This window comes from Fopius arisanus, unplaced genomic scaffold (assembly GCF_000806365.1).
Source record: "Fopius arisanus strain USDA-PBARC FA_bdor unplaced genomic scaffold, ASM80636v1 scaffold00076, whole genome shotgun sequence".
Lineage (NCBI taxonomy): Eukaryota > Metazoa > Arthropoda > Insecta > Hymenoptera > Braconidae > Fopius > Fopius arisanus.
In genome coordinates, this window is record NW_011887815.1 from 279,658 (window position 1) to 304,900 (window position 25,243).

A 25,243-nucleotide genomic window follows, 5' to 3' on the forward strand; every position below is an offset into this window, starting at 1 on the left:
GGGGGGAGGGAGGGAAGGGGGCAAATCTCATCGCACTGTCTGGGATTTTATCGTCTCTGCAAGACTTCTTCGACGAATTCCTTCATCCATCAAACACACTCGTTAAATTAATTCCACTGGTTAATTACTGTTGCTCAATTTATCGAGCATCGAGCATCTGAGAAATCAATTATTTGTGTTAATTAAATAAAAGTGGCGGAAAGAATTTTTGTCCTCAATACTTTAGGGATTAATTGTGTTCTGTGGGATTTCAGGTTCACCACTTCTGGATTGATATATCAGGACGGTATATTATTATTTCTGGGATATATGGGAATATTCGAGAGGCAAAAAATGAGGAAGAATTCTAATCGCAGATGTATTAATTCACTGTCCACCCTGCCGTTATCGACATCGTGATTTATTCAAGTTTTTGCTTGTAGAGAATTTTTATCAGTGGCTAATTTCGAATGCGTTCGAGAATTATCGTGGTTTCATCCGAAAACACGTGGATAATAATGAATGAGTCCTTGGGAATGAGAGGGATCGGTCTCAGACGAGTAGCACCGGCAATAAGTCGAGTGTGAAATGTCGTTTGAAGAGACAACTCCGGGTCGTTTTACGACTTAACGAGATGCCAGGAAGAATCAACGAGCGCTTCTTAAGGAGTTTGGGTTATTTGCACACTTGTAATTTATGTAATTGTCTGTTTTACAGTCGAGTTTAATTGTTCTGTTGAGAACTTTCATTTGCAAGCGAAAGAAAACAATTTTAAATTGTCTCTCTCGCAAATTCATATAGTTAATGATTATTTTCGCGGGGTAATCAATGGCCTCGTTATTATTAATTATCGCTACATGATTAGTTAATAAGTAATTAATTGAGAATTGCCTTTTAACTATGGAGGATCATCCCAGGATAAGGGAATCTACATCAAGATATTTATAAATAGAGGGTAAAGCCTCGTAAGGTTTCAAAAAATTCATGCTGCAATGTAATTGTTTTCCCTGAATGGAAAACTGGTATTGAATAGAGATTGTTGCCTTGGGAAATGGTGCAAATCAAAATACTAACTTGTTGCATCGCTAGTAGTCCTTGGTCTGGTCATTCCCATGTGTATACTCCCATTAATTGGTTTCATCTGCAACTGAAAAAAAATCTCGATATTGCTTGATTCTGTGCAATTTTGAAACGGCGTGGATAGAAATAATTGCTCACTAAATCCTTTCCACTTGGAATCGGTTGAAATTTGTATTTTCGTACGAATCCGGCAGTTCAATTGAATTTAATTCACCTTTATCATTACCTACGGGGCGATCATATGGGAAATAATTGATAAAAAAATTTGATTTTGAAAAAAAGTCACTTTTCTCGAGGAAATACATATGAAAATGATTGCACCATCCCGCAATTATAATTTTTCATATGAAGTCTATCGATAATGTGCTAGAAAAAATTTAAGAGTTTTGTTCAATGTTCTGTTCATTTATTCATTGGAAACATCTCTGATAGGAAAGGAAGACAAAAGCGCAGTGATAAAAGTTGAACAGCAGGAAAGGGTTCGGATGAAGGTATTAAAGTTGGGTAATATCACAGTTGGAGTTTTCCTTAGCACCTCATTCCCATGGTGTTTCCACCGAAGAAACTCGGCCTACGGAGTAGATGCAGAAAAACAAACTTTTTAACCTTCTCTGCTCAAGTATTCATGAATGCCACGACGTATACGTGCAGATTTTCTTGTTTGACGTTAACTAAGGCCACGAGCTGTGCAGCCAAGGGAGAAGTTCTGCGGTACGTGGAGAAAACTACGGGATTCAAATATAAAGAGCCTGAAAGGTTAAAGGATAAACGTGTGGGGAAATTGTATTCGAGATAAAAACGAATCGTTACTTTTTCTCTGTTCCCTTTCAGGTGGTGAGTTTTTAAATAGTTCTTGTTGCTCTTGGGAAATTTCATTCAGTTCAAATGTCTTGGAAAAATATTTTCATTGCTATTTTTCTGTAATTCCGTAATGAAGTGACGAACTTAATTACGGTCCATTAGAATTCTATTTTTTCCACAATTTCCCAGAAGATGTCGGCAATAAGTTTTTACGGTATAATGCAGTTATAGTTTTAAGAAATCGGGGGATTATTTCTAAGAGGTGAAAATGCGCAGGGGCTGGGTCATGAACATTTTGGGTATTTTGGTTAGTCACTTTGAGGGAAGGCTTGACTCGTAAATAATGGAATACTCGAGTGCAACATAGGATGAAAAAGGCTGTATTTTGCGGGTTTTAGTGCGTTAAAGGGGAATGCTAGGTGAAGATGGGAATGCGGTGAGTTGAAAGAGTAGAGGTGTTAAAGGGGTGTCTGGTGTGAACACGTGTTTTCACACCTTGTCGAGGACGAAACAAATAGTTCGGTAAGATGTAGAGACGCTCGGTGGAGAAGATTAATGGGGTTTGCACGGGCGGAAAATGGCGCGTCACAACCGCGGAAAAGCCTCGGGCAAGATACTGGGAATTGTCCAGAAAAGAAAAGGGTATTTTACAGGAGAATAATGTGGATATAAAAGTAGCGTAGTTACTGCCGAGTGAGTTTCACCGTTTGCTGGGAAAATTTCACGCTCTTGGGTTACTGTAATGAGCGCGATCCGATTCTCCACGCCAGCCAAAAAGAAACATCGCTCGGATATTGGTTTTTCGAGTTTTCATTTATCTGTTTGCCAGGAGTTCTCTTCCACGGCGCAATTTACCCGCCAAATAGTAAATGAGTGTAAAACATTATCAATTATCGATAATTAGGGATTTTTACATTTTTTACTGAATTCTGAAAAATTAATTTCGTGATCATTCCTGAGAGTAATTCACAGTGTTATACCGGTAATTTCAATTCCCTACTTATTTAATCCTGGAATTTTCAATCATGATTTTTATAATTACAGCATCCAATGCGTGCTTGCTCTCGTAACATCAAATTGCGAGAAATGTGATGGAAATTCGCTGGGTGCACGAATTATGAAGAAAACATAAAAAGTTGAGTTAAAAAGAACGGAAAAGGGGTAAAAATCGGATTCATTCCATATGATACAGGTACAGGCTTATAATATACTTAACGCGTTGAGAATGTAAATGACAGCCCGGAAGGGTTGGCTGAGGGAGGAAAAAGCATGAAGAGAAAAAAGTGAGATTCAAAAAACGACAGGCGCTCTTCGATGGCTGCCTCCAAGATGAATAATGCATTGTGAATTCGAGGACGATTCCACCGGTAAAGTGAGATGTGGAAAGGGGTTTATATCCCTCGTGTGCTAGAGCCCTCAACATTTTCCTCCCTTTTTATTTCAACTTTTTCTTATTTTCCCCCTTCATTTTTTTTTGTACTCAAGAGCACAAACGGTTATACGGAATCTTATGGTGAGGGAGAAATAGGAGTAAGAAATAGAGAAAGCCATTTTCTCTTATTTCATTCCAATTTTCCTGCCCATTCTTTTCCCATCTTTCGTCGGGATTTTCGTGCTGATACATTTCTGGGATGATTTATTAATTTTTTGGATGGCTGAATCATTTCGTGGATTTGGGATAAATTCGGTGGAAGGAGATTCAATCAAATTATGACCGATTGAATGCATTAGTCGAATGAGAAAATGGTCAGTATCAAAATCTGTGGGTTTCTCAGGCTTATAATAATAAAATAATAATCCCCAAAAATTCTTAACGAGCAATTCACTGATTGGAAGCTTTTGTATATTTTCAGTGCAGCAGTAGTTAACTTTTAATGACATACCCCGCAAATTTCCCAGATAACAATCAACTACACTCAATTAACTTGTGTTATTTGGTGCAATCAATCCGCGAATGATTTATGTGTACAGTAGAAGGTATTGGCATTATTCTGAGATATATGGAGAGAAAAATTCTTTTAAACTACGTCAATGGTAACGCACCAAATTCATAGGACGGATTTGGAAACAATTCTAATACAAGTACTGCAGAATGTATTGAAGTAAAATTATTTCTGGATTGAAGAGGGAAGATAATTGTTTTTGAATTAGTATATCCGGGATAGCGCGTACGCAGTCCCGACTACCAAAAATAATACGCCCGAGATATCCACATTAGGGATATTCGCAAGGGTCAGCTCGACCGAAGTGCAATGGAAGAGCCTCGCCCTGGAGGAACCGCCTTCATGATCACGGTAACCTCTGCGCCAGGTAAGTATGCTTTTGGTCCGCCTTAACTCCGACTTATCAACTTGCCACAATACTTGACTTACGAGAAAACCAACACCAAGTGGTGACTCCTAGTGGCAATTCTCAGTGCTTAACTGTTCCAAATACAGGATTCAATGAAAATTACAGAATTGAACAGAAATTATAGAAATTACTAAAATAATTACGGATCAACTTCGAAAATTTAAGCGGTGGTATAGTGGTAATTTTTCACAGAAAATTAAGATAAAAATTTCCGTGTGCTCCGAAAAAAATTGGTATTTTTTATTTTGATTGGGTTTCTTGCTGAAAGAGATAATTTATTATGACGATGATATTGACTGAGGTTGATCAATCATTATTCGTTTCTGTGTTTAAATATAGAAGTATTAGAACAAATCCTGTAAGATGTTTTGTTTTCTAATGGTACGCGATTGTTAAATAAATTTCCAGAAAAATAATGGTTCGAAAAGTCACTCTTTCATTTTGTACATTTCGAACAAACACGGTATTGTCACGATAAATACCGCCATAAATACTTTACGAGCGATCGTATTTACCGAAAAAATCAATGCGAAATGGAAGCTCTGGTTGCATTGTTTGCCATTTCGCATTTCCAGTGAAATATTTCCGCCCGAATTCCATCTCCGATTTCTATTGATTTTCGCATGCCACGAAAGTTGGAGGATGAAATGGTCAGCTGTTTATGGTAATGAGAAGCTGAATGATTTTTGGGCTAACATTTCATTGAGTTGGATACTCAATTATCAATTTTACGTTTGGATTAGTATATCCGGGATAGCGCGAACGCAGTCCCGACTAACAAAAATTATACGCCCGAGATATCCACATTAGGGATATTCGCAAGGGTCAGCTCGACCGGAGTGCAATGGAAGAGCCTCGCCCTGGAGGAACCGCCTTCATGATCACGGTAGCCTCTGCGCCAGGTAAGTATGCTTTCAGCTCGCCCTCACCGCGACTTATCAACTTTACCGCAATGCTTGACTTGCGAGAAAACCACCATCAAGTGGCGACCCTTAGTGTCGACTTTGGATGGTGTCGTGGACAAAACTCCATCCCCTCACACCCCCCGAGAAACAAGTATTTCAGTCAAGTGAATATACTTAACAAAGCTCAGTACTTCAGGTATTTACACATGTTTCTCAATGACGAGAGCGATATCAAAGCGCGCGCTTTTATGAGAACGATTTTTTTTTAATAACCCGTATCAGTTCCGAATTTTTTGTCATTTGAATTTATCGTTGGTCCATTGATTTTTTTATCACTTGAAAAGTCATATCATAAACTTTAAAATGGTATATCATATGCATTCCTCAACGAAAAGTATGAAGGGCTTATAGAGAGGTGAAGATTTCAGCTGAGTTATCGTGTATTGCTCTCGAGGATGATCCTCCAATGTTCATCAATTTCAAATATTTATACTTCTCAAATTTCCAAGATATTCAATCTCACTAATTACGAATAGAATTCACTTAGAGTTATAACCGACAGAATAATCTTCGAGAGCGATACAATTGCCGCTTTACTCAGAACCCCAATTATAATTCTTACCCCAGATATCACGTCCTGCAAAATTTACTTCAATGAAAATCGTGAACTAACTTCAATGGAAGACCCTAGACATTTATGAATAAACTTTAATTACCCCAATCCACGTATAACATAACACAAACATTGCGTTAATAGTTGAGAACTCTGACGTGTGAAAGTGCCCCCCAGTTACATAATCCACCCCCATAACTAGGTAAAACAGTTTGGAGCCCTTGGTGAGTTTCAGGATGGTGCTAATTGGACTGCGGATTGGTCTAGCATTCACCGACTGTTCCTAAGTGCCATGTCCACGTCATACATCAGCTCAATGTCCTGTGAGAATTGTTATTATTCCCTAGTTACTATTGATCAACTCATTACGCAACATCAATGCTCATTTCGAGTCTCACAAGTTCATCCTCTTTATGCATTCACTTCGAGATGAATAATTAATGTTGGAAATGGGTGATTTTTAATAGAAAAATAATAATATATTATTAGAATTATTAGAAGCGTTCCATAATCATTAAACTCTGACAATTAATTTAGTAGCACTACTTCCTCTAGGAATATGCAATAAGACAATCGTCTACCGGGTAGACTCTACCCGATTGATAAAATCTCGACGTACAATGATAATTTATAATTCTTGTATTCTTATGAAAGTGAGAGGAGAGTATTAGCAACGCATTGATTAATTTCTCCAGTATCATACAAAATCCACTGTTGAGAAACTTCGGATTATTAATCTTGCCTTCATCACGGCTTGCCAGATGCTCCAAGTGATTTTCCTCGTCATTGGAGATAAGACAAATTACACTCCAATTTTTAATTACTGGAATTGAACATTTTATTGACAACCTTAGGTGGAGTAGAAATAATAAACAAATAATTGATCAGATGGACATAAAAAAAATACAATATTCTTGCTTTTTGTAATTATTCAATGGTTCACGATGTTCCGTAGTGATGCGATTATTTTCAGGTATTGCGTACAGTTTTGTCATTCTTTATAAAAAAAATTGAGAAAAACCGCCGGAAAATATTTGCAACACCTCGTTAGAGTGTTATTGAATAGTCCAAACTTGCTTCTACTACGTCAGTTCATTTATCAAATTGGAGGAAAAAATATTTGGTAGTATTGGAGAAATTGTTTTTGAATTATTATATCCGGGATAGCGCGAACGCAGTCCCGACTATCAAAAATTATACGCCCGAGATATCCACATTAGGGATATTCGCAAGGGTCAGCTCGACCGGAGTGCAATGGAAGAGCCTCGCCCTGGAGGAACCGCCTTCATGATCACGGTAACCTCTGCGCCAGGTAAGTATGCTTTGCTCCCCGACGAGCGTGAATTTATCAACTTTTCTCAATTCTCCCATTGGGAGCGAAAATAGCACCGTGCGTAGCCTCACGGTTATATCCCGAACTACTGTGCAACTGAGAGAACAATATTTTCCCTCTCTCTTTTCGCTCTCTCAGTGTATATGTACTACATGCGCCAATCGCTCGAGGGACATCACAGAATTCCATTGGGATGAATGAAATATTTTACCGCCCAATATCCTCAGAATTTCGACAAGAGCCAATCCAGAATGCTGAGTAAATGTAAACAATTTTTACGCGCATCCGTCAATCGCTGAATGTGAAATTTTATTCAGTGCAGAAAATTTTTCATGTTAGAGGAAGCGGAGGTGAAATTCAAGTGCACGTTAAATTTACCTTTGGATGAAGGAATTGTCTATTTTCGTCGTCAAGGAAATCAGGGGAAATTGAAGTTATTCAGTTCCTTCATTGCTGCGTAATTTACTCCACGGAATTATTTCTTATCGTTTATAATATTTTTCCAATTAATACATTGCCCTCTTCGCTCACCCATGCGATTGAATTCGAAATTGAGGATAATGAAAAAATGGGGAAATTAATGAAGTACAGATGAAGCAGAAGTGCAGATTGAATTCACAATATGATTGAATAAACAGCCCATCTGCGTCATCGGAGTAATCAGCAAAAATGGAAATAATTAATCGAATGCCGATTCCCCCGCGAAATTAAATATTATTTGAAATCCGTCAACAGTGGATTCACAATTTCCATCAATACTTGATTAAACATGTGCAGCCTCCATTTCTCCGATGAGATTTCTTTTTTGTCGCGATATTAATTAAAGTGCAGGTAATGTTATTTTCAGGGGACGAAAAGATAATAATTTCAGGCTGCCAACAACATTGAATCGCGATTGATGGAGAGCATGCGCCAGGGGTTGGTGGCGGTCGAGGAACAACCGTTTTCGCAGATCCGATAGTTAGTTGGAGCACGACAGCGCAAGGGGTCACAAGAAATCCGAGAAACCCCAGTCAAACGGTTCTTTAAATCTCTTAAAAAGAAAAAATAGCGCAAATCCAAACTAAAAAAAGACATCCCTCAAAGAAAAAAATTGTCCGGAATTGATCACCATCGAAGAATCAAATTAATCAATCAAGCGTCTGAAATTTCTCAATCGATTCCCCGAGCAGATAAGTAAAATGAAAAATCCCTGACAGCAAAAAATTGAATTGAATTGATAATAAAAATAAATGTCCGGATTAAATGAACGTTTCTATTCGAAACTGTGATTCGATCCATGAACAAGTTTTTGATGATTATTGAAGGACTGATCTTGACCCAAAGCGAAATAATAAAGTGTTGTAAGTTAATTCAACGCACCGCAAATTATCAATTAAAATAATTGAGTAGAGATTGCTAGAGGGGTCTAAGTGTTGCGATTCTCCGGTAAACACCGCCATCAAGTACACGTTGGTTTAATCATAAGTGACGTGACATGGGTCCAAGTATTTTACCGCTAATTGAGGTGTGACATGAGTTGAGTGATAGACTTTGATGAATCGATAAAGGTATCCATGTGGCTAATTAAAAAGATGATTATGATGGGGATGGAAGCGTGAGGGAAATCTCCAAGGTGTCTCCATAATTTATTGACACTGAAGATAAATAACAAAGATTAGCTGAGAATTTTGATAGGAATAAACATGAAGTCGGGACTTGTGGAGTACTTTATCGTGGCAATTTTGTGCCTGGTGGATAGGACCGCAGGTGGTAGTTGCAGAGCTGCCAAACTCTGCTGTCAAGGACGTGATTCTGGTTGTGTTATTCAAAAAGCATCACCCAATGCAATTATCGAGAGTCCAAGGGATAAACCATGCTATTGCGATCATGCTTGCCTCAAACTCAATGATTGCTGCGATGACTTTCGCGATGCATGCAGTGGTAAGTGAATTTTTAGATAATTATAAGTACCAATACCCAGTGCTTCAAAATTATCAGATTTTATTATCCGATCGCATGGTTGTCTACGAATGTCAAATTTTTCTGTACAATTTGGGACTACAGTCCCCAGACAGAAAAACTTGAGAAAAATATAAAACGCAATGTCTCTAAAATATTGATTTTGCTCAATTAATTCTCCCCGAACTGCCTCACTTGTAATTAACTAATTTAGTTTAGTCAACACCTATCAATTTCTGTAAACAAATTTTCGATAAGTTCGTTGAGGGCAATTGGCAGGGAAATTATCACAAGACCACGAATGCCGCACGTCGATTGATCAAAAGGCCAATAATAACTATAAAAATAATCATGAATGAATAGAGGAGCTTTTAGAAAATAATCGGAGTGAGAAGGAGTTTATTGAAAGCATAAAATTCACCTTTCGCCAATTTTTTTCATCTCCCCATATTCATTTATTCTCAACCTTCTTGCATGATTTATTATTTGCCATGCACGGGGGTTTTTGATAGTCTCTGGGATACACTCCTGAGCCTCCTCTGTGCTCTATTTCTCCAGCATTATACCGCAAAGTCCTTGGTAAAAAAATAAAAAATCCTCCATCCCTTTTCCAACGTGCTAAATCCCTCTGCACACCCTCACACTGCAACCATAAATAAAATCCCGGGGACTCTTCCATTTTCTCCGGTAAAATTTTTGTTCGTCCATTTCGCACAGGAATACTTGCTGAACAATAAAATTTACCGATCTAGGGGCCACCTGGCACTTTTCAACGTAAAACCGAGAATCATTACCTACAACATATCACTCGTCGCACATTCATCAAATTTTTATGCTCACTGTTCGCTCGCTATTTTTTTTTTCGAGCTCCTCTCACCTCATTTTTAGTTGTGCCAGACGCTTTTTAATATTCGGATGAGAAAAATGGAATTATTTTTCCACCGTGGGTTTTGCTTCTTTTTTTAATGAGACGAGCCATTTTTAGTTTCGCGGTTATGGTGAGAATGAATTAATGCACATGCTGCTATTTATTATTATTACATTAAAAAAAAACCTGGGGGATTCCTGTTTTTCAACGCCATGTAATTATCAAAGTCATTTCATTATCATATTCAATAAAAATTGCATTTCCGTAATTCCACAACGAAATGATAATAATAATTTTACGAAATTTTTTCGGAATCAATTTGTCTGTTAAATGGTGTTACAAAAACGAGCAAAAATTGCACGGTAAAAATATCATTTGAAAAAAGATAAAGTGGTCTGGTAACTCAATACGAAATGTTCCGGAGAAAAATGAATCGAATTAGACTGAAATGGGATGACAACTACAACTTGAGTTGCAATTGCAGGAACTTTCACAAACAATTCGTAGAAATTTTCCCAACGAATGACAGTTTATATTTATCAAGTCGATGAATTTCTGTTGTGCTACAATGATTTAAGCTGATGGATTCCAGTCAAGTGGAATTTATCGGCTGTTGTAGTGCAAAGAAGCCCTCGAGGGTAATTTTCCAGAGAACCTATTGTAACGGAGGGACGCACTTGAATGCCCTTAATATAAATTCACTCGTTAATGTCTCGTAAGATTCTTGAGGGGAGTCAATCGTAATACACTGAATATATCTATATTTATATTGTTCAATCTTCGTTTGTGGGAGAATCAATTTGGGAAGGGATAAAATAGGGAAAGAGAACAGGAGGAGAAACACGTCGCAGCCCTCTCGACTTGTTCGCACACTCACATGTGGTTTTTTCCCTTTCTCTTCTCTATTTTTTTTGCTGGGGCAATTCCATTTAACTCCGAAGATAAATTGTCTCCTCTCCATACCCGAATTCATATTCATAAGAGAATAAAGAAAACAGGAGTGAGAGGTTGCATGTGATTTTTTGAGAATATTCATATTATTTGATTTGCGAAATCGGAAATAGGATTTTGCTTCGATTGAACTCTCAGATAAAATCGATTAAGCCTTTGGAGAAATGAGGATTGTCAATATTTCGGGAGAAATTTCCACGGGGAAAATGTTTAGGAAAATTTATGAGACTCATGTGATCTGGGGATGAAATCATGTTTTGATGAGAAAATGGAGAATGCCACCTCGAAATTGTCAGAAAACTTAAATAGAATCTCGACTCGTCGCGGGTAGAACTTAAGATAAATCAACCGGAAGTGGAGGAAATGGAAAGCCACTGTTATGTGCTCTCAGAATTCGATAATTGAATTGAGACATTTCACTTCACCCTTCGGTACATAGTCACGTACATGCCGATGTATTCCATAAGAAATATAACAAGTTGAATTCGAAGAACTGAGCTACGCTATTCTCTCGTAGGAAAACTTCCCCGAAGATGAAACAATCCATTGGCCAACTTTAACAAATGGAATAAGTTTTCATGGTCTGTACATGTACCCGGTACTTTCTTAATGACTTCCGGGATGGAAGGGCATGAAAGAATGCGAAACGAATTTGTCCTCTTCGTTTGAGAGATCTGAATTCATTTCCAATATCATTATAATAATTATTTTTCATCAACACGTGATGGAAAAAATGAAACAATATCAGGCACTAGCTTGCATAATGAAAAAAATGTATGAGAGTGACTCGTTAATTCATCAATTTATATCTCAATATTTGCAATTGAATTTCGCATAATTTTCTCCGCGAATTATTGCTAGAGCGGCAAATGACATTCACTGAAAGATGGAAGTTGGAGTCGAATGCAATTACTCTGTAGTTGGGTGGACTGACGTAATCCTCAGCGGGGGGTTTGTCAGTTAAGCGTTTTCCCAGTGAAATAACACGATGGAGATACCAAAGGCAAATCCATACCTCGTGACAATTTGTGTCGTATTATCGGTGGATCTACTGAGTCTGGGACATGTGCAGACCAGAGCGACGGGGCAATTAACTTTTTTTCTCCTAGATTTCTTGGTCTTGTTCAGTTGCAGATTGTGCTGTTAGCGAGTGGGGGACATGGTCACCTTGCAAAAGCCAGTGTGGAGTTGGAATTCAAACAAGAAACCGAGTTATCACGAAAGCCGAGCTCAATGGAGGCAAACATTGTCCCCAGTTGGAGCAATCGCGGACGTGCAGAGGATTTGCTGGATGTCGTGAGCATTCGGAATTATCCCATAAAGGTATGTCAACAGAGTTAATGATGGAATGAGTATGATCAACAATATTTACATTTGAAAATTTCAGGCACCGTTCTCCTGACGACTCTCTCAGAGAAAAATTCAACGAGTGATGATGTGAACTCAGTGCCCAGGTAAATACAATGCCAGTCTCAAAATCCTCACTTCCTCCCTCAATTATTCAACCTCTCGTTCCCTGAATCACCAAAAATTTTCAACTGCACGTAGTCTGCAGGTTTTCACTGCACGAGAAAAAAAATTACAGTGGGTTTATTTACTAGGGAAGTAAATGGATCCGCTGCTGGAATTCTTTTTTTTACGAGTGCAGTGATAATCATGCAAAATCCGTTATTTCTTAGCGTACATAACTCGTGGAAATTCAGGGAGTGGATTTCAGAGACGAAAGCACGTAAGATTCAAGTACAACACTGTTGAGAATTTCGTGCACAGTTTCATCCCAAGTTTCCACCAGTGTCTGTCATATATATCCACCCCTATGCATGACTCTCGTATAAATAAAGTTGTGTGCATGTGCTCGAGAAATTGAGATACGGAGACGAGAGATATCTGTTCAGAATGAGGCTATTAAAATTCTTGTTTTCGCGTAATGTAATCCCATTTAAATATTCATTTTCTATTTTCATAATTCCATTCAAAGAGGATTTAACATTCTACTTAAATACTCATAATTCTTCTCCATAATTTCTCAACTCTCTTCTTAACTATTCTCTACACTAACGCATTGCTGAAGCCCGGATAAAGGGGAAGGAAACATGAAATTCGCGAAAAGTTTGCATATTCATGCATTAAACATTATTCATATGCTGTTCAGGGTTTTTCATTCGTCGACATAGTAACAAATTTTCCGGTATTTAGAAATAATTCGAGTGGAGTTCGCTCACCTCAATTCCCATTTTGTTCCAGCTATTGCCAGATCTTCACAGTTCTCTGGGCATCGCGCATCTGCACGAGGGAATTTCCCGATTTGACACTAGGTAAATCTCATCGACTCACGCTCAACTAAATTTATGAAAATTTTATGGTAGAGTGTGAGAGATAAAAGGGATGAGCTGACGAATGAGGTGAGGCTCAGAGGTTCTAGAAAGAATTTTATTGTGCTGGAAGAACCCTTGACACAAGTGCTGGGGTCAACGAGTCCTCTTCACCGTGGGCATCTCAAAAAATCTCCCATTCACTCCTAGGTTCCCTTATCACGCCATTGTCACCGCAAACTTTCGTAATCCGGTATCTGTATCGTGGGGATTTATTTATAGAGCATCCTTCAGAGGAGCGATAACTCACTCCCTGGAAATCTCACGGAGTGATTTATTTAAATTTACTCTGCGTCAATACACATAAATTTTATAAATCTTTCAAAAGTTCAGACCAAACGCGGGAAGACGATTGCGCACTCCTGGCGTTTAAAGTAAATTAAAGTATTTTTTTTACCGTGCAATGTCCTCAATAAAACCTAGAGAATGACGAAATTTCTTCGATTCGGGGGTACATCCTGAAAGCTACCGAATTGTTCCCTACAGATTTCTCTTCAATTTAAGTAAAACATCATGGAAATATTCATGAAATCCGAGAGACAATAGATGTTGCCATAAAAGAATCTAATAACCCGACCCAGGAGGATGTACCCCAGAAGACTCAGAGACAATAAACCAACAAAAGAATCAAACACATTTCCATATATGTTCCTTCGATTTTCCATAATGCTTTGAGCACTCCAGTGCATCAGTTGCGCAATAGAGTCACATTCAAACGAAAAAAGAGCTTTGCATTCATCCCGGGGAATATTGCAATACAGTTGAAAGGTTTCGATCTCCCACACAGGTGTGCAGAGGAGCATAAAACGTAATTGAACTACAAGACAGATAAGAGAGGGTTCGGGGAGAGTTTACTGTCACGCGCAATTATTTAATGCCCCAGACACGCGAGAGCGCGATAAGCTCGCACTATCGTAAACCTATCCTTTTTCTTTATCGCATCGCTCTTTCGGGGTAAATGAGAAAATCAATGGCGAGTAATGAGCAATTTAAAAATCAATGGCATGAACTCTCACTGCACCGAGAATGAACTTTCGGACAAATAACGTCCCAATTCGTGATGATTATTTTTTTAACTGCTCATTCATGATGTATCCGGTGTTTATATTATATCAAAGTTTTAATTATCCCATAAACTCTTTAACAATGGACTCTAGAACCATAATATGGAAAGAAGAAAACATCAGTGGAACATCCTCAATTGAGAGATCGAATTCATTAGAATTATTATCTCCCCGAAACAGAAAAAAATTAGCATTTGTTGCGTGAAAAAATTGCAGGTGAACTACGAGTCATAAACTGCCTTGATAATTAAATCTCTTCGGAATCGCTGTACACTGCACCATCTGCTCCTCTCGCATCTACCTTTATCGACCCTTTGGATGTTTCCAGTTTTTTTTTTTTTTTTTCAAATGGATCCTATAATTCCTTTAATGGCTGCGTACCACCCCCTCGTAATCCCTTGCCAATTTTTCTTTTAAATATTCCTCACAATGTCATTAGCGAGATGGAAAGTGGAAAAATGCATTGGGTACGATTTATCGAGGATTATTGTCCAATGCACTTGACAAATTGTATTGTTTTCTTTATTTGAATGAATCAATGAAAATAGATTGGACTCGAGAAAACTTTTCTTCTGTACGACAATTGCCAGTTGCTCCACGATATCGCGAGACATAATTTCATTACTCAACCCTCGCCATTACTTTTACCCTCCCCTCTCCTAATTACACCCACCCCTTTGAGCCCGCATTTCTGAGAAAAACTTTATGGCCACCCTCAAAGACTTATCGAGCTTTCCTTACTCCCTCATTCGATAATTACAGCACCTACACTAGCGATTCATTTTTTTCCCTATTTTTTTTTCTCATTAAGTGTAATGATGGCATTAAGTCATGCTGGAATGAACCAACTTATATTTCACCACAATTTTCATTCATTACGATTATGATTATGAATTCCACCCTCTTATTTAACATTATGGGGTAAAATTGATGAATGAAATGGAATTTGCATTTTAAGAAGAAATGGTAATGGAAGGTCTTCTCATTTGCACCTTGTAATTTCCGTTCCAACGACTCTCATTTTTAATGGAACTTTTCCCGAGTTGTTTGCCACTGAGTGTGTGTAAAGGCGTGCAAGAATCAGGGGTTTATGCTTTCCTGAATATTGATGGAATATTCTCGTTATGATGTTTATTTCGTTTTTGTCGACGTGAGTTTTATGATAATGGATGGAGACCAGCGGAATCATCTTGACTCGTCATTTCCGGTCTGGGAATGGTGTCATAAAAATACTCGTTGTAATCACGGTTGATTAAACTTCGCAAATTTTCTTTTAAGTTCTCTTCCTTAATTTAAATTTACGTTGGATAATTATGGGATTCCCGGATTTAAAGGTGATTATAACAAATTAACAGACAGGAAATGCTAATCGTCAAATATGAGAGGTAAAACGTAATTTTTTTTATCTCGTTAATTAAGATTAGTATTTTCTGTGTAAAGGGTGTAAGTCTTCAATTTTGCAGACAGTTTTTCCATAGTTTGAAGATTTAGTGCAAAAAAAAATGGAAAAACTGGCGGCATTTTTTTTTAAACTCTCCAGCACTCCCTCACTGGAAATTTTTAGACAAAATAGTCCATTGTGTAATATAATAATATTATTTGAGATTATTTTCATCTGTTCAGGTTCACAAATATGTGCACTATGCCGAGAAGATAGTGGGAATTGTCAGAGTGGTGAGGAGTATGTGGCCCCCACGGGAATCGGCAGGTGGAAAATAATGACGTCCACATCAACACGATGTCATGGGAGATGGATTGCAAGTACAAACCTCAGAAACTACTGCGATACCACCGGCTGCGAGGACATGTTATCTCTCAAATTCATCTGAAATTAAAATATGCCGAGGGCACCCGGGATTTACCGTGGAAAAACGTAATCCCATTGGACGGGAAATGAAAAAAGCCAGCGCAACACCTGATATTATAAATGAATTGATATTTTTCCGGGGGATGAAAAAATCGTACACCGAGTGAAAAAATCCATTCCTAGGATTTTATTCATTCGTGATGAAAAAGGGAAAAATTCTTCCATTAATTTTCCACAGTTGCTGCGGGGATTTTCGATAAAATAAATCCCCTGAAACTTTAGAGGAGCTGTTATTCATTTTATATTTCAATGCCACAGACGTGATCTGATAAATAATATTCAGGAGTGTATTAGGAATCAATACTATCTGACAAAATTAATTTTTTTCTCTCGGTGTAGGGATTCCGCTGTAAATAGAAGTGAGATGTTGAATCTAGAGACTTGGGTTAGTGGAGCGAAGTTGGGGTAATCCCGAGTATTTTTATTATCATTAGAGTTGTAGTGAGTATTATTGATTGATCATGTACATAAACATTGTAATGACAGGAGGAGTGGTCACTACATATCAATAAGAAATTTGATTTGATGGGACATGCATGTGAATGTAATCGGTAATATCGGTTTGATCATTAAATAAATACAATGAGTTAAGTACTCAATGCCTTCATTGCAGTTTATTCCATCTTAATACCCGTATCCTCTCAAATATTGTTATCCTCAAGACTAACCCAAAATATTACGAACTAAATTTATTTGTCGGCAATTAAAAGTGAATTTCATTCGAAACCTCATTTATTTATTTTTTCCCCTTTTAAAATATCAACGAGAAATCAACAATTTCGCCATGGAACGCTTAAACTACCATTCGCGATGAAAAACTGTTGACTCAGTTATTATTCACGCCCGTCAATGTCCATTACATTTATAAAACAACTGGCAGTTTAAAAATTCACTCGCGAAATTTCATGAGTTCTGGCAGCTCATGTAACGTAATAGTGTGCTCGGTACATGGCGATGTAACACGCATGCATCACATTGTTTCGCAAATGTTGAAATGGAGCTAGAGCATTGATGCACCAGTCCTCTTGTTTTTATTCGAACAACCGGAAGTGCCAGAGGAATTCTCCACTCGTTTCTCCTGTGGTAATTCACACAGACAATTCAGCAGCGCTTTTACTTCATCCTGCAGGATTTTTTTTTTTTTGTTGAGAGTTTAGTTTTGTCCATCCACACATACGGTGGATGGCAGACGAAAGTTTCGCTCCACTTCACTGATTTTTTTCCGGGAAATATTCCGAAAAAGGAAGTTTGGTGAATAACTCACCTAGTCCTTTTTTAACTGCTCTACTTTTTAACATAAACGGAATATACGAGTAACGAATCACGACGGATGTCGCCCGAGGATGGAAACTCCTCTGTGGATATACGGCCTCTCGTTAACGAGGATATGGGATTCACGGGGATTTCAATGCATGTTCCAATTGTTCAATCCTGAATGGCGGATGGTAGACATTAGCCGAGGCCAATGGAAAAAATGTAGATTCGATGTTCCTCGATGCATTCTGATCGACTTCCGAATCTTCCGATCGGATTGAACTGGTTTTTTTTATAAAACTGCGGTAGATAAACGAATTGAGGGGATTCAATCAAAAGATTCTCTCCAATCGAGAATAAAATCCGAAATTCCAGACGGGTGAAATTTTTACAAATTTATGAGAAATCTTTTTGAAGTTCTATTCCTCAACTTTCGTTAAAATTCACAAAATTTTACCAAAAATTGAGAAATAAAGACACGACTACGAAACCTTGTGTCATTGAATAATGATAAGACCTCAGAACGCTCTATTTTTTTTCAATCTGATCCAGGAGATCCCAGAGATTTATAGAAAACATGAAAAAGGAGAAGATAACTCGGTGAACTCAATAATTCGGCAATGAAAAAAAAATTGTGTGAGTGTAGTTTATCCTAAAATTTCCTTATCACTTGTTGACACGACTAAACCAATCACAACAACCTCATCCTTTCCGGAGTGTGTGGCTAGCCCTCATCCCATGCTCATCGCGAAAAAAAACCGCGACATCCTGCATTTCGCGTTATAAAATCGCCGTTCATCGGAATAATCAGCACCAGAACGATCAACTCCCCAGTGATCTTCAGACAACTCCCCTAATTTTCCTCGAGCACTTTTTTCCCAAGTCCCCATCACCCCGAGTCAATCGTGAGAGCCAAGTTCCTTTGATTAACCCCTCGAGCTTTCGTTGGAACGATCACGCAGAAGGAAAACTGAGCCGAGTGTCAATTGAGGAGTACTTTGAGTGAAAAGAGCAATGGCGGGAAGTAACAAAGACATCCTTTATCTCTTTGATCGTCCATTCGAGCCGGTTTACGTTCCAAAGGGCGAGGAGAAAGTCGCATTCGATATCCCCCCGGAATATTTGGTGAGTTTACCCAAATTATTTTCATTCGCCTCGAAAGAGATTTCTCCATCACAACCGAGCATTCAAAGGAATTCAGCTATTTATTTATTCCGGAAAATCTCATTTGTAGTGGAACGTCAGAGTTTGCTTGAGACAATGCTTGTAGAGAAGAAATTGCTTAAAAACAAATTCATGATTCAGGAAATATGAAATTTTCAGACCGATAGGTATCGACCCGTCGCTGTTTCCGTTTTAAATCGCTTCAATGATGACACCAATGCGAAGATTTCGGTGAAACAGATAAGCATTCCTAATCTGGATTTGCCAATGCAATTAGGTAGACGTGATCCATTCTCCCTGTTTATTCCTTCTCATCGCAGGATGGCTAGTAGACTCATTGACATTTTCCTCGGTATGCGGACATACGAGGACTTTTTGTCGATCAGCGTTTACTGCCGGGATCGCATCAATCCAAGTATGTTCATCTATGCTCTGTCCGTTGCTATTCTCCATCGGCCCGATACCAAGAATCTACCGATTCCATCGCTCCACGAGATATTCCCTGATAAGTACATGGACGGTGGGATATTCTCGAGAGCCAAGGAGGAAGCCAATGTGGTACCCGCTGGATCGCGCGTGAGTATTTTCATTCAGAGGTGAGAATTTCTCGAGAATGCGAGAGTAATCACTCGTGGGGCTATTGATTGGGGAAATCACTTTCATTCTGAATTTAAATTACGTGTCACAAATCCTGAATTCGTGGGAAATCATGGGCAAGCGCGTGAAATTGGCAATCATTGTGTCATGATATTACCAACCACTCACATGACTCTAATTTAATTACAAATTTTCATAATAGAGACCACAGGTTTTTGGCGTTCACTAAAAAACCGCAAAAGGTTGGAGAAAATGAACAGGCACAAAGAGATGGCTCGTTACGTACCCCAGTCCTCCCCAAACATTTAGAAAATGAGTGACTAAAATGGTTTGTCAACAGCTCTCTCACGAGCTCGGCTATTTTCCCCTTGAAACATCACAGAGATCCCCACCCGAATAACCCGAGACAATCAAAGAAGTCCATTTTCAGCATGACAAATTTATTCAGTAAACATGTCAAGTACTAATTAGAAACAACAAAGGGCTCCCACCACAATGGCCGTCCTGGTGGTTGTGTGTGCTCGTCACCCCGAACAATAAGCCATCTCCGTAAAATCCAGCTTCTTCAGGCGTGAATTGCGCCTCAGACTCCCATAAATCCGAATGATTCTTCAATGTTCTGCACCAGATTCCGATCGAGATTCCCCTTGATTATACGGCATCAGATCTAGACGAGGAACATCGTGTGGCATATTGGCGCGAGGATGTCGGCATCAATCTCCATCATTGGCACTGGCATCTGGTTTATCCCTTCGACGGTGACAGAAGCATTGTGAACAAAGACAGACGTGGCGAGCTGTTCTACTACATGCACCAGCAAGTAATGGCCAGGTAATTATCCACAATAAAAAAAAAAACAGGTCTAATGGTGGTATCGAGTAATGCTTAATCATTGGGACAATGCAAAATAAAACAGATACAATGCTGAACGGCTGTGTAATCGTTTGCCACGTGTGAAGCGACTGAACAATCTTCACGAGCCTATACCAGAGGCTTACTTTCCAAAACTCGACTCTCTAGTTGCCAGCAGAACTTGGCCATCGCGTCCAGCTGGTGCAAAACTCTACGATATAAATCGACCAGTTGACCAAGTGCAATTCGACCTCCAGGACATGGAGAGATGGAGGGATCGCATTTACGAAGCTATTCACACGGGATCGGTCATGAATGACCAGGGCCAGAGGGTGCAACTGACCGAGAAGGGTGGTATTGATGTTCTCGGAAACATGGTTGAGGCTAGCATTCTCACCCCCAATCCAAATTTATACGGGGATCTCCATAACTTTGGACATATTGCTATTTCCTATTGCCACGATCCTGATCATCGTTACTTGGTGAGATCATTCATCCAGCCACTCATAATTAATTCCAGTAACTCCGGAATAATTAATTATATTTTCCCTCTTCCAGGAATCATTTGGGATTATGGGTGATTCAGCAACGGCCATGAGGGACCCCGTCTTCTACAGATGGCACGCATTCATCAACGATATCTTCCTCGAGCACAAAAATACTCTCCCAGCGTACGAGCGCAATCAGGTAATTGATTCTCTCCATCAATTCTATGAAATTATTACGGTCGGGAGTATACCGTAATTATTGATTTGAAGCTGGACTATCCGGGCATTGAGATCAGAGGACTCCAAGTGGCAACGCCAAATCAACCTTCCAATATTCTAATGACTTTTTGGAACAAGTCTGATGTCGATCTCTCAAGGGGTCTCGATTTCACACCAAGAGGTCCGGTGCTTGCCAGATTTACTCATCTCAATCACGCAGGATTCACTTACAGAATTGATGTCAATAATCGAAATAGTAACAATCAGATGGGTGAGTCAATTGTCATTATTTTATAATGAAATTACTTCAATCTTGAAAGTGTTGTGAATTTGAATTGAACAGGTACTGTCAGGATTTTTCTCGGTCCGAAGCACGACGAACGGAGCATCCCCTTGAATATCCGAGATCAACAGCAGCTCATGATTGAACTCGATAAGTTCACTGTAACACGTAAGTAATAATAGACGAACTCACTGGAGTTGAATATCTCGGTCGAATTGTTTTGATTCACAATGAATTTGTGGGGTAACAGTACGTCCCGGTCAGAACACGATAACGAGAAGCTCGAAGGACTCGAGCGTGACAATTCCATTCGAGAAAACTTTCCGTAACCTGGATAGCAATAGGCCATCAGGTGGTGAGAACCTGGAGCAATTCAACCTGTGTGGATGTGGATGGCCACAGCATATGCTGTTACCTAAAGGTACTGTCGCAGGATTCCCTATGCATCTGTTTGTCATGATTTCGGACTTCACCGGGGATATGGTAAGTTATTCAAATATTTTCACTCCCAAATACGAGATAACACTTTAAACAAACTGAAATCCACTGAAAGCCATCAACATCCCCATCAATTCAAACGAACTCCTTTTTAATTTGTTAATCCCCATCGCATCATCAACTCATTCGCCTAAAACCCAATCAACCGAGGCTTGGAGCTCCGCTGATTGGATAACGCGCAAAGCTGTTTGAATGCAATTAAGAATCTGATGGAAATCGTTAAATCAGGTAGAACAAGCTGAGCCAGTGGGATGCAGCGATGCTGGAAGTTACTGTGGTATACGCGACAGAAAATATCCGGACGCTCGTTCTATGGGTTATCCATTCGACCGCCGACCACGTGCCGGAGTTGAAAGCCTCCAGCAATTTCTAACCCCTAATATGGCAGTGACTGAGATAAGCGTTAAATTCAGTGATTCTGTGCTGCCACGAACACGTTCTGGTAGTGTAGATAATACTTTGACTTTTGTTTGAACTTTTCACAGGGAAAAATATTCAACTTGGGCTTGTCATTGCGGGTTTCTCTCTACATCGAAAATTTCAAAATTACCAATAAATATTTCTACAACCATAATCGTTAAAAAATTGTCAAGGTGAAAATATATATTTAATAAAAATGTCAAGATATCTCGACTCTGATGTTCATTTGTGTGTATGAGCTCCTTTGAATAGCGCCGAAGAACTTGCGCTAAAGACCATCTGATAAGATTAATCCGACAACAATCATAAGTTTTCGTGAATAACAAGATAATTACGTCTCGCCTTCTACAAACTTGCTTCTCATTTCCTCCAACGAACTCAACACGTGAGCTTTTGTTTCCTCGTTTGTATGGACTCCGGAGTCTCTATTATCGGCGCAAACTTGGCCGTATTACCAACGATATTCAGAACTATAGTCAACAAAACTTCAAGTTCCACTTTCAGTTCCATCCTCAGCATCCACTTGCAAATGCAAAGCAAAAAGAGAAGAGTGGACGTTAATAAAAGGTGTGGAGACCAACGGAAATTGGAATTATATTCCATTTCGATAACCTGAATTTGCAATTATCCCGGGGTAATCAAACCATGCTCTGTCGTGGTCATTTCACTCTCCTTGTCACTTCAGTGAGAAAAGTAAACTCATCACCCGGGAATAATTAATTCTGCCCACCCAGGGCTTATAACTTGCAAATTGGGCTAATTTTTTTAATTCCGAGGAGAGGTGTCTCATTCCTAAAGCTTCCACCAGTTCATCGCGGTTTTTTTTGTCGAATTACAAATGCGAACTTGTCTTGTGCATGTCATTAATTTCCCTCTCTTCACAATCTTCAATATCCAATTAATAGAAAATAATGCTATATGCTACTTCAAGTAAAACAAAATCGAAAACTAATGAGAAAATCAAAAGAGGCGGAATGTCCGGCAAAGAGAATGTATTTGGATTCACAGAAATAATGGAGCATTGAGGATCAGTACTTTCCATTTTTTTTTTCTATTTTTTAATGTCCAAGTTGATGGTATGGGAGATGATACACGCGGGTTGCATAATAGCTTGATGGAGGATAGTATCAGAATATTATGGAGATGACACGTTCATGGTATTATCAGAGATTCTGAGGGATAACGAAGTGGAAAGTGCTGGGTGATGACACGCGGAAGGCTTTTGTTCTACATTTATTAGCGTAATGACACGAGAAAGATGGGCAAATATGGTATTCTGCTAATAATTCCGCGGCTAAGAGGAATTTATTCTGACGAAAGAAATAGATAAGGCAATTAGTGTACACGGTGATGTGTAAGTTCTCTTCATGGAAAATGACATGTCAAACGAAATTACCGGTACAAAGAAAGTGCTACGATTCAAAGTCCTCGAGACAAAAAAAAAACTTCTTCCAGCAGTAGTTCAGTATTTATTTTCTGAAGACAACTTCTGTTAACCCGAGTTCCCTCTGGAAAAATGGATAAGACTGTAGGAATAATACTCCCTTGTGGTCACAGGGTTGACGATAAATCGAGTTTCGTGACAAGTTTGTACCGAAGACAAATAGTTTCGATTCAATTACATCACGAGCACCGGGAAGGTTGAATCCCAGCCCTTTGGCAATTCAGGTCTCGATTCAGATTCAAGATTGGGGAAATGTGGAGAGCAATTGTGTACAGAGAGGACATTTGGGTAATTCTCATCTGCGATACTAGGCATTAGTGAATTACAAACTCCCTGGAAATTTGGGTAATCAAACTTCAAGCGACACAGTAAAGTCTAGCTGTCATCATCACGAAGATTAATGTTTTCCTCATTGAAAATAATGACGAAATCCAAGCAAGTCTTTCCCACATGCTTCACCAGGTTGACATTAACGGATCATCCTGCTGTTTCGAAATCCGTTCATGATACCTCGAAATTGATGACAATACAAAGGCACCGGTTCATTCCACGACAATTGTGATTAATTGCGTTCTAATGAGTTATGGCAATCGAGAGATCTTCCGTTTAATTTCAAACATCAGGCTGACATTGAAAGATGAGTTAGAAAACTCGATGCTAAAAGTCCTGTTGAAAATAATGGAAATATCATTTATACCATTGGCAAGGAATAAATGATGTTGATAAATGTGGGTGAATAGGAACGCTGTCGTCCCGGAAATTCAAATAATGAAAACAATTAGTAAGATTGAGATCTCGAGAGGAAGTCTCGGGGCCTTTTGAGCGTAAGATGTGAGACGAAGAAGTACGATGGAAGACAGTTAAAGGTTGGTGGAAAGAGGGCTTGGTCCATTGCAGTTAAAGCAAGATTGAAGTTGCTCGTTCAACTTGGAAAAGCGCCTACACCAGCAGTGGAAAGCGTGGGAGGAGGCGACCAAAGTGAAACAGGATAAAATGTCGATCCTGGGACAAACATAATTAAGAGTAGTTGCCGGTGCACTTTGAGGAGCTCCTCAGATTGCTGGCAAAAGCGGTAGACCGATTAAGATAGGCAATTATACTGATTACAGAGGTATGACTCATTTGTTGCGAGGCCTCTTTCTGCAATAGAATATTTGGCGATGTTTGATGCTAATTTCGAGGTTTAACTGTACTTCCAAAAACATGGGAAAGCACTTCAAACGAGTCTCTGTAATTTTGGAATTGCCGGGCGTACGTCGATAATGGATAGTTCATGAAGGTTGAGTAAATCCCCGGAATTTTCATCGAGTAATTCACGTCAGAGTGGTGCATTGCGATTTTGTGAGAAACCTCTCAATATTTGACAAGTCGATTCTGGAAGGCATTTCAGGAAAATTGTGGAATTGTGGAATTGTGGAAAGTCTTTGAGTAAGTTTTTTCGTATTTTTCTTGGAAAATATTTGCATTTCAATTGCAATGTTATTCGTCGATCGTTTTGGCGCATTATTCGGCAGTAGTTTGTCCACTCCAACGAGTACCTTCGATTTAATTCTCATCGAAATGGAGACAATAGTATCCACTATATCCATCCGGATGAAAACTAGTGGGCTCTCGGTAAAGGCTGCGAGGGTGGAAGGTGAGGGGTAGGGAAGGGTGACGCTGCCACTCTAACGGGATTTTCCGGGCATTTGACTTTCAAATTCAGCGGGAGACGTTACGTCGCACTGTGCAGTTACTCTGTACTTTTCCAACAAGGAGAATACCGCAATGCCATGTGTGTGATCATCCCCCTGGGCTTTTTTTCAACAATTTAAAATTGCCGTCCCAAAAAAAAAATATGAATTTCATCCACTCTATTTTTTAATATTTCTTAATTCAATTTTAGCGCACGCAAAGAA

General features: G+C 39.0%; 2 protein-coding genes across 2 annotated transcripts; both read left to right on the forward strand.

Moving 5' to 3' along the window:
- The first annotated feature begins 8,042 nt into the window (after positions 1-8,042).
- Positions 8,043-16,215, forward strand: LOC105269900 (somatomedin-B and thrombospondin type-1 domain-containing protein). Its single transcript, XM_011310495.1, has 5 exons — positions 8,043-8,986; positions 11,952-12,146; positions 12,211-12,277; positions 13,068-13,138; positions 15,883-16,215. Exons 1-5 carry the CDS (start codon positions 8,749-8,751, stop codon positions 16,086-16,088), a joined length of 777 nt encoding a protein of 258 aa, XP_011308797.1. The 5' UTR covers positions 8,043-8,748; the 3' UTR covers positions 16,089-16,215.
- Positions 16,216-18,206: 1,991 nt separating this feature from the next.
- LOC105269901 (phenoloxidase 2) lies at positions 18,207-22,073 on the forward strand. Its single transcript, XM_011310496.1, has 9 exons — positions 18,207-18,505; positions 18,704-19,120; positions 19,770-19,972; positions 20,058-20,475; positions 20,552-20,680; positions 20,752-20,971; positions 21,044-21,151; positions 21,234-21,466; positions 21,710-22,073. Exons 1-9 carry the CDS (start codon positions 18,395-18,397, stop codon positions 21,953-21,955), a joined length of 2,085 nt encoding a protein of 694 aa, XP_011308798.1. The 5' UTR covers positions 18,207-18,394; the 3' UTR covers positions 21,956-22,073.
- Positions 22,074-25,243: the final 3,170 nt, after the last annotated feature.

Coding starts and splice junctions, on each gene's coding strand:
- LOC105269900 (XM_011310495.1), top strand. CDS start 8,749: ATGAAGTCGGGACTTGTGGAGTACTTTATCGTGGCAATTTTGTGCCTG. Junction 12,278..13,067: donor GATGTGAACTCAGTGCCCAG/GTAAATACAATG, acceptor ATTTTGTTCCAG/CTATTGCCAGATCTTCACAG. Junction 13,139..15,882: donor ATTTCCCGATTTGACACTAG/GTAAATCTCATC, acceptor TCATCTGTTCAG/GTTCACAAATATGTGCACTA.
- LOC105269901 (XM_011310496.1), top strand. CDS start 18,395: ATGGCGGGAAGTAACAAAGACATCCTTTATCTCTTTGATCGTCCATTC. Junction 20,476..20,551: donor ATCCTGATCATCGTTACTTG/GTGAGATCATTC, acceptor TCCCTCTTCCAG/GAATCATTTGGGATTATGGG. Junction 21,467..21,709: donor CGGACTTCACCGGGGATATG/GTAAGTTATTCA, acceptor TCGTTAAATCAG/GTAGAACAAGCTGAGCCAGT.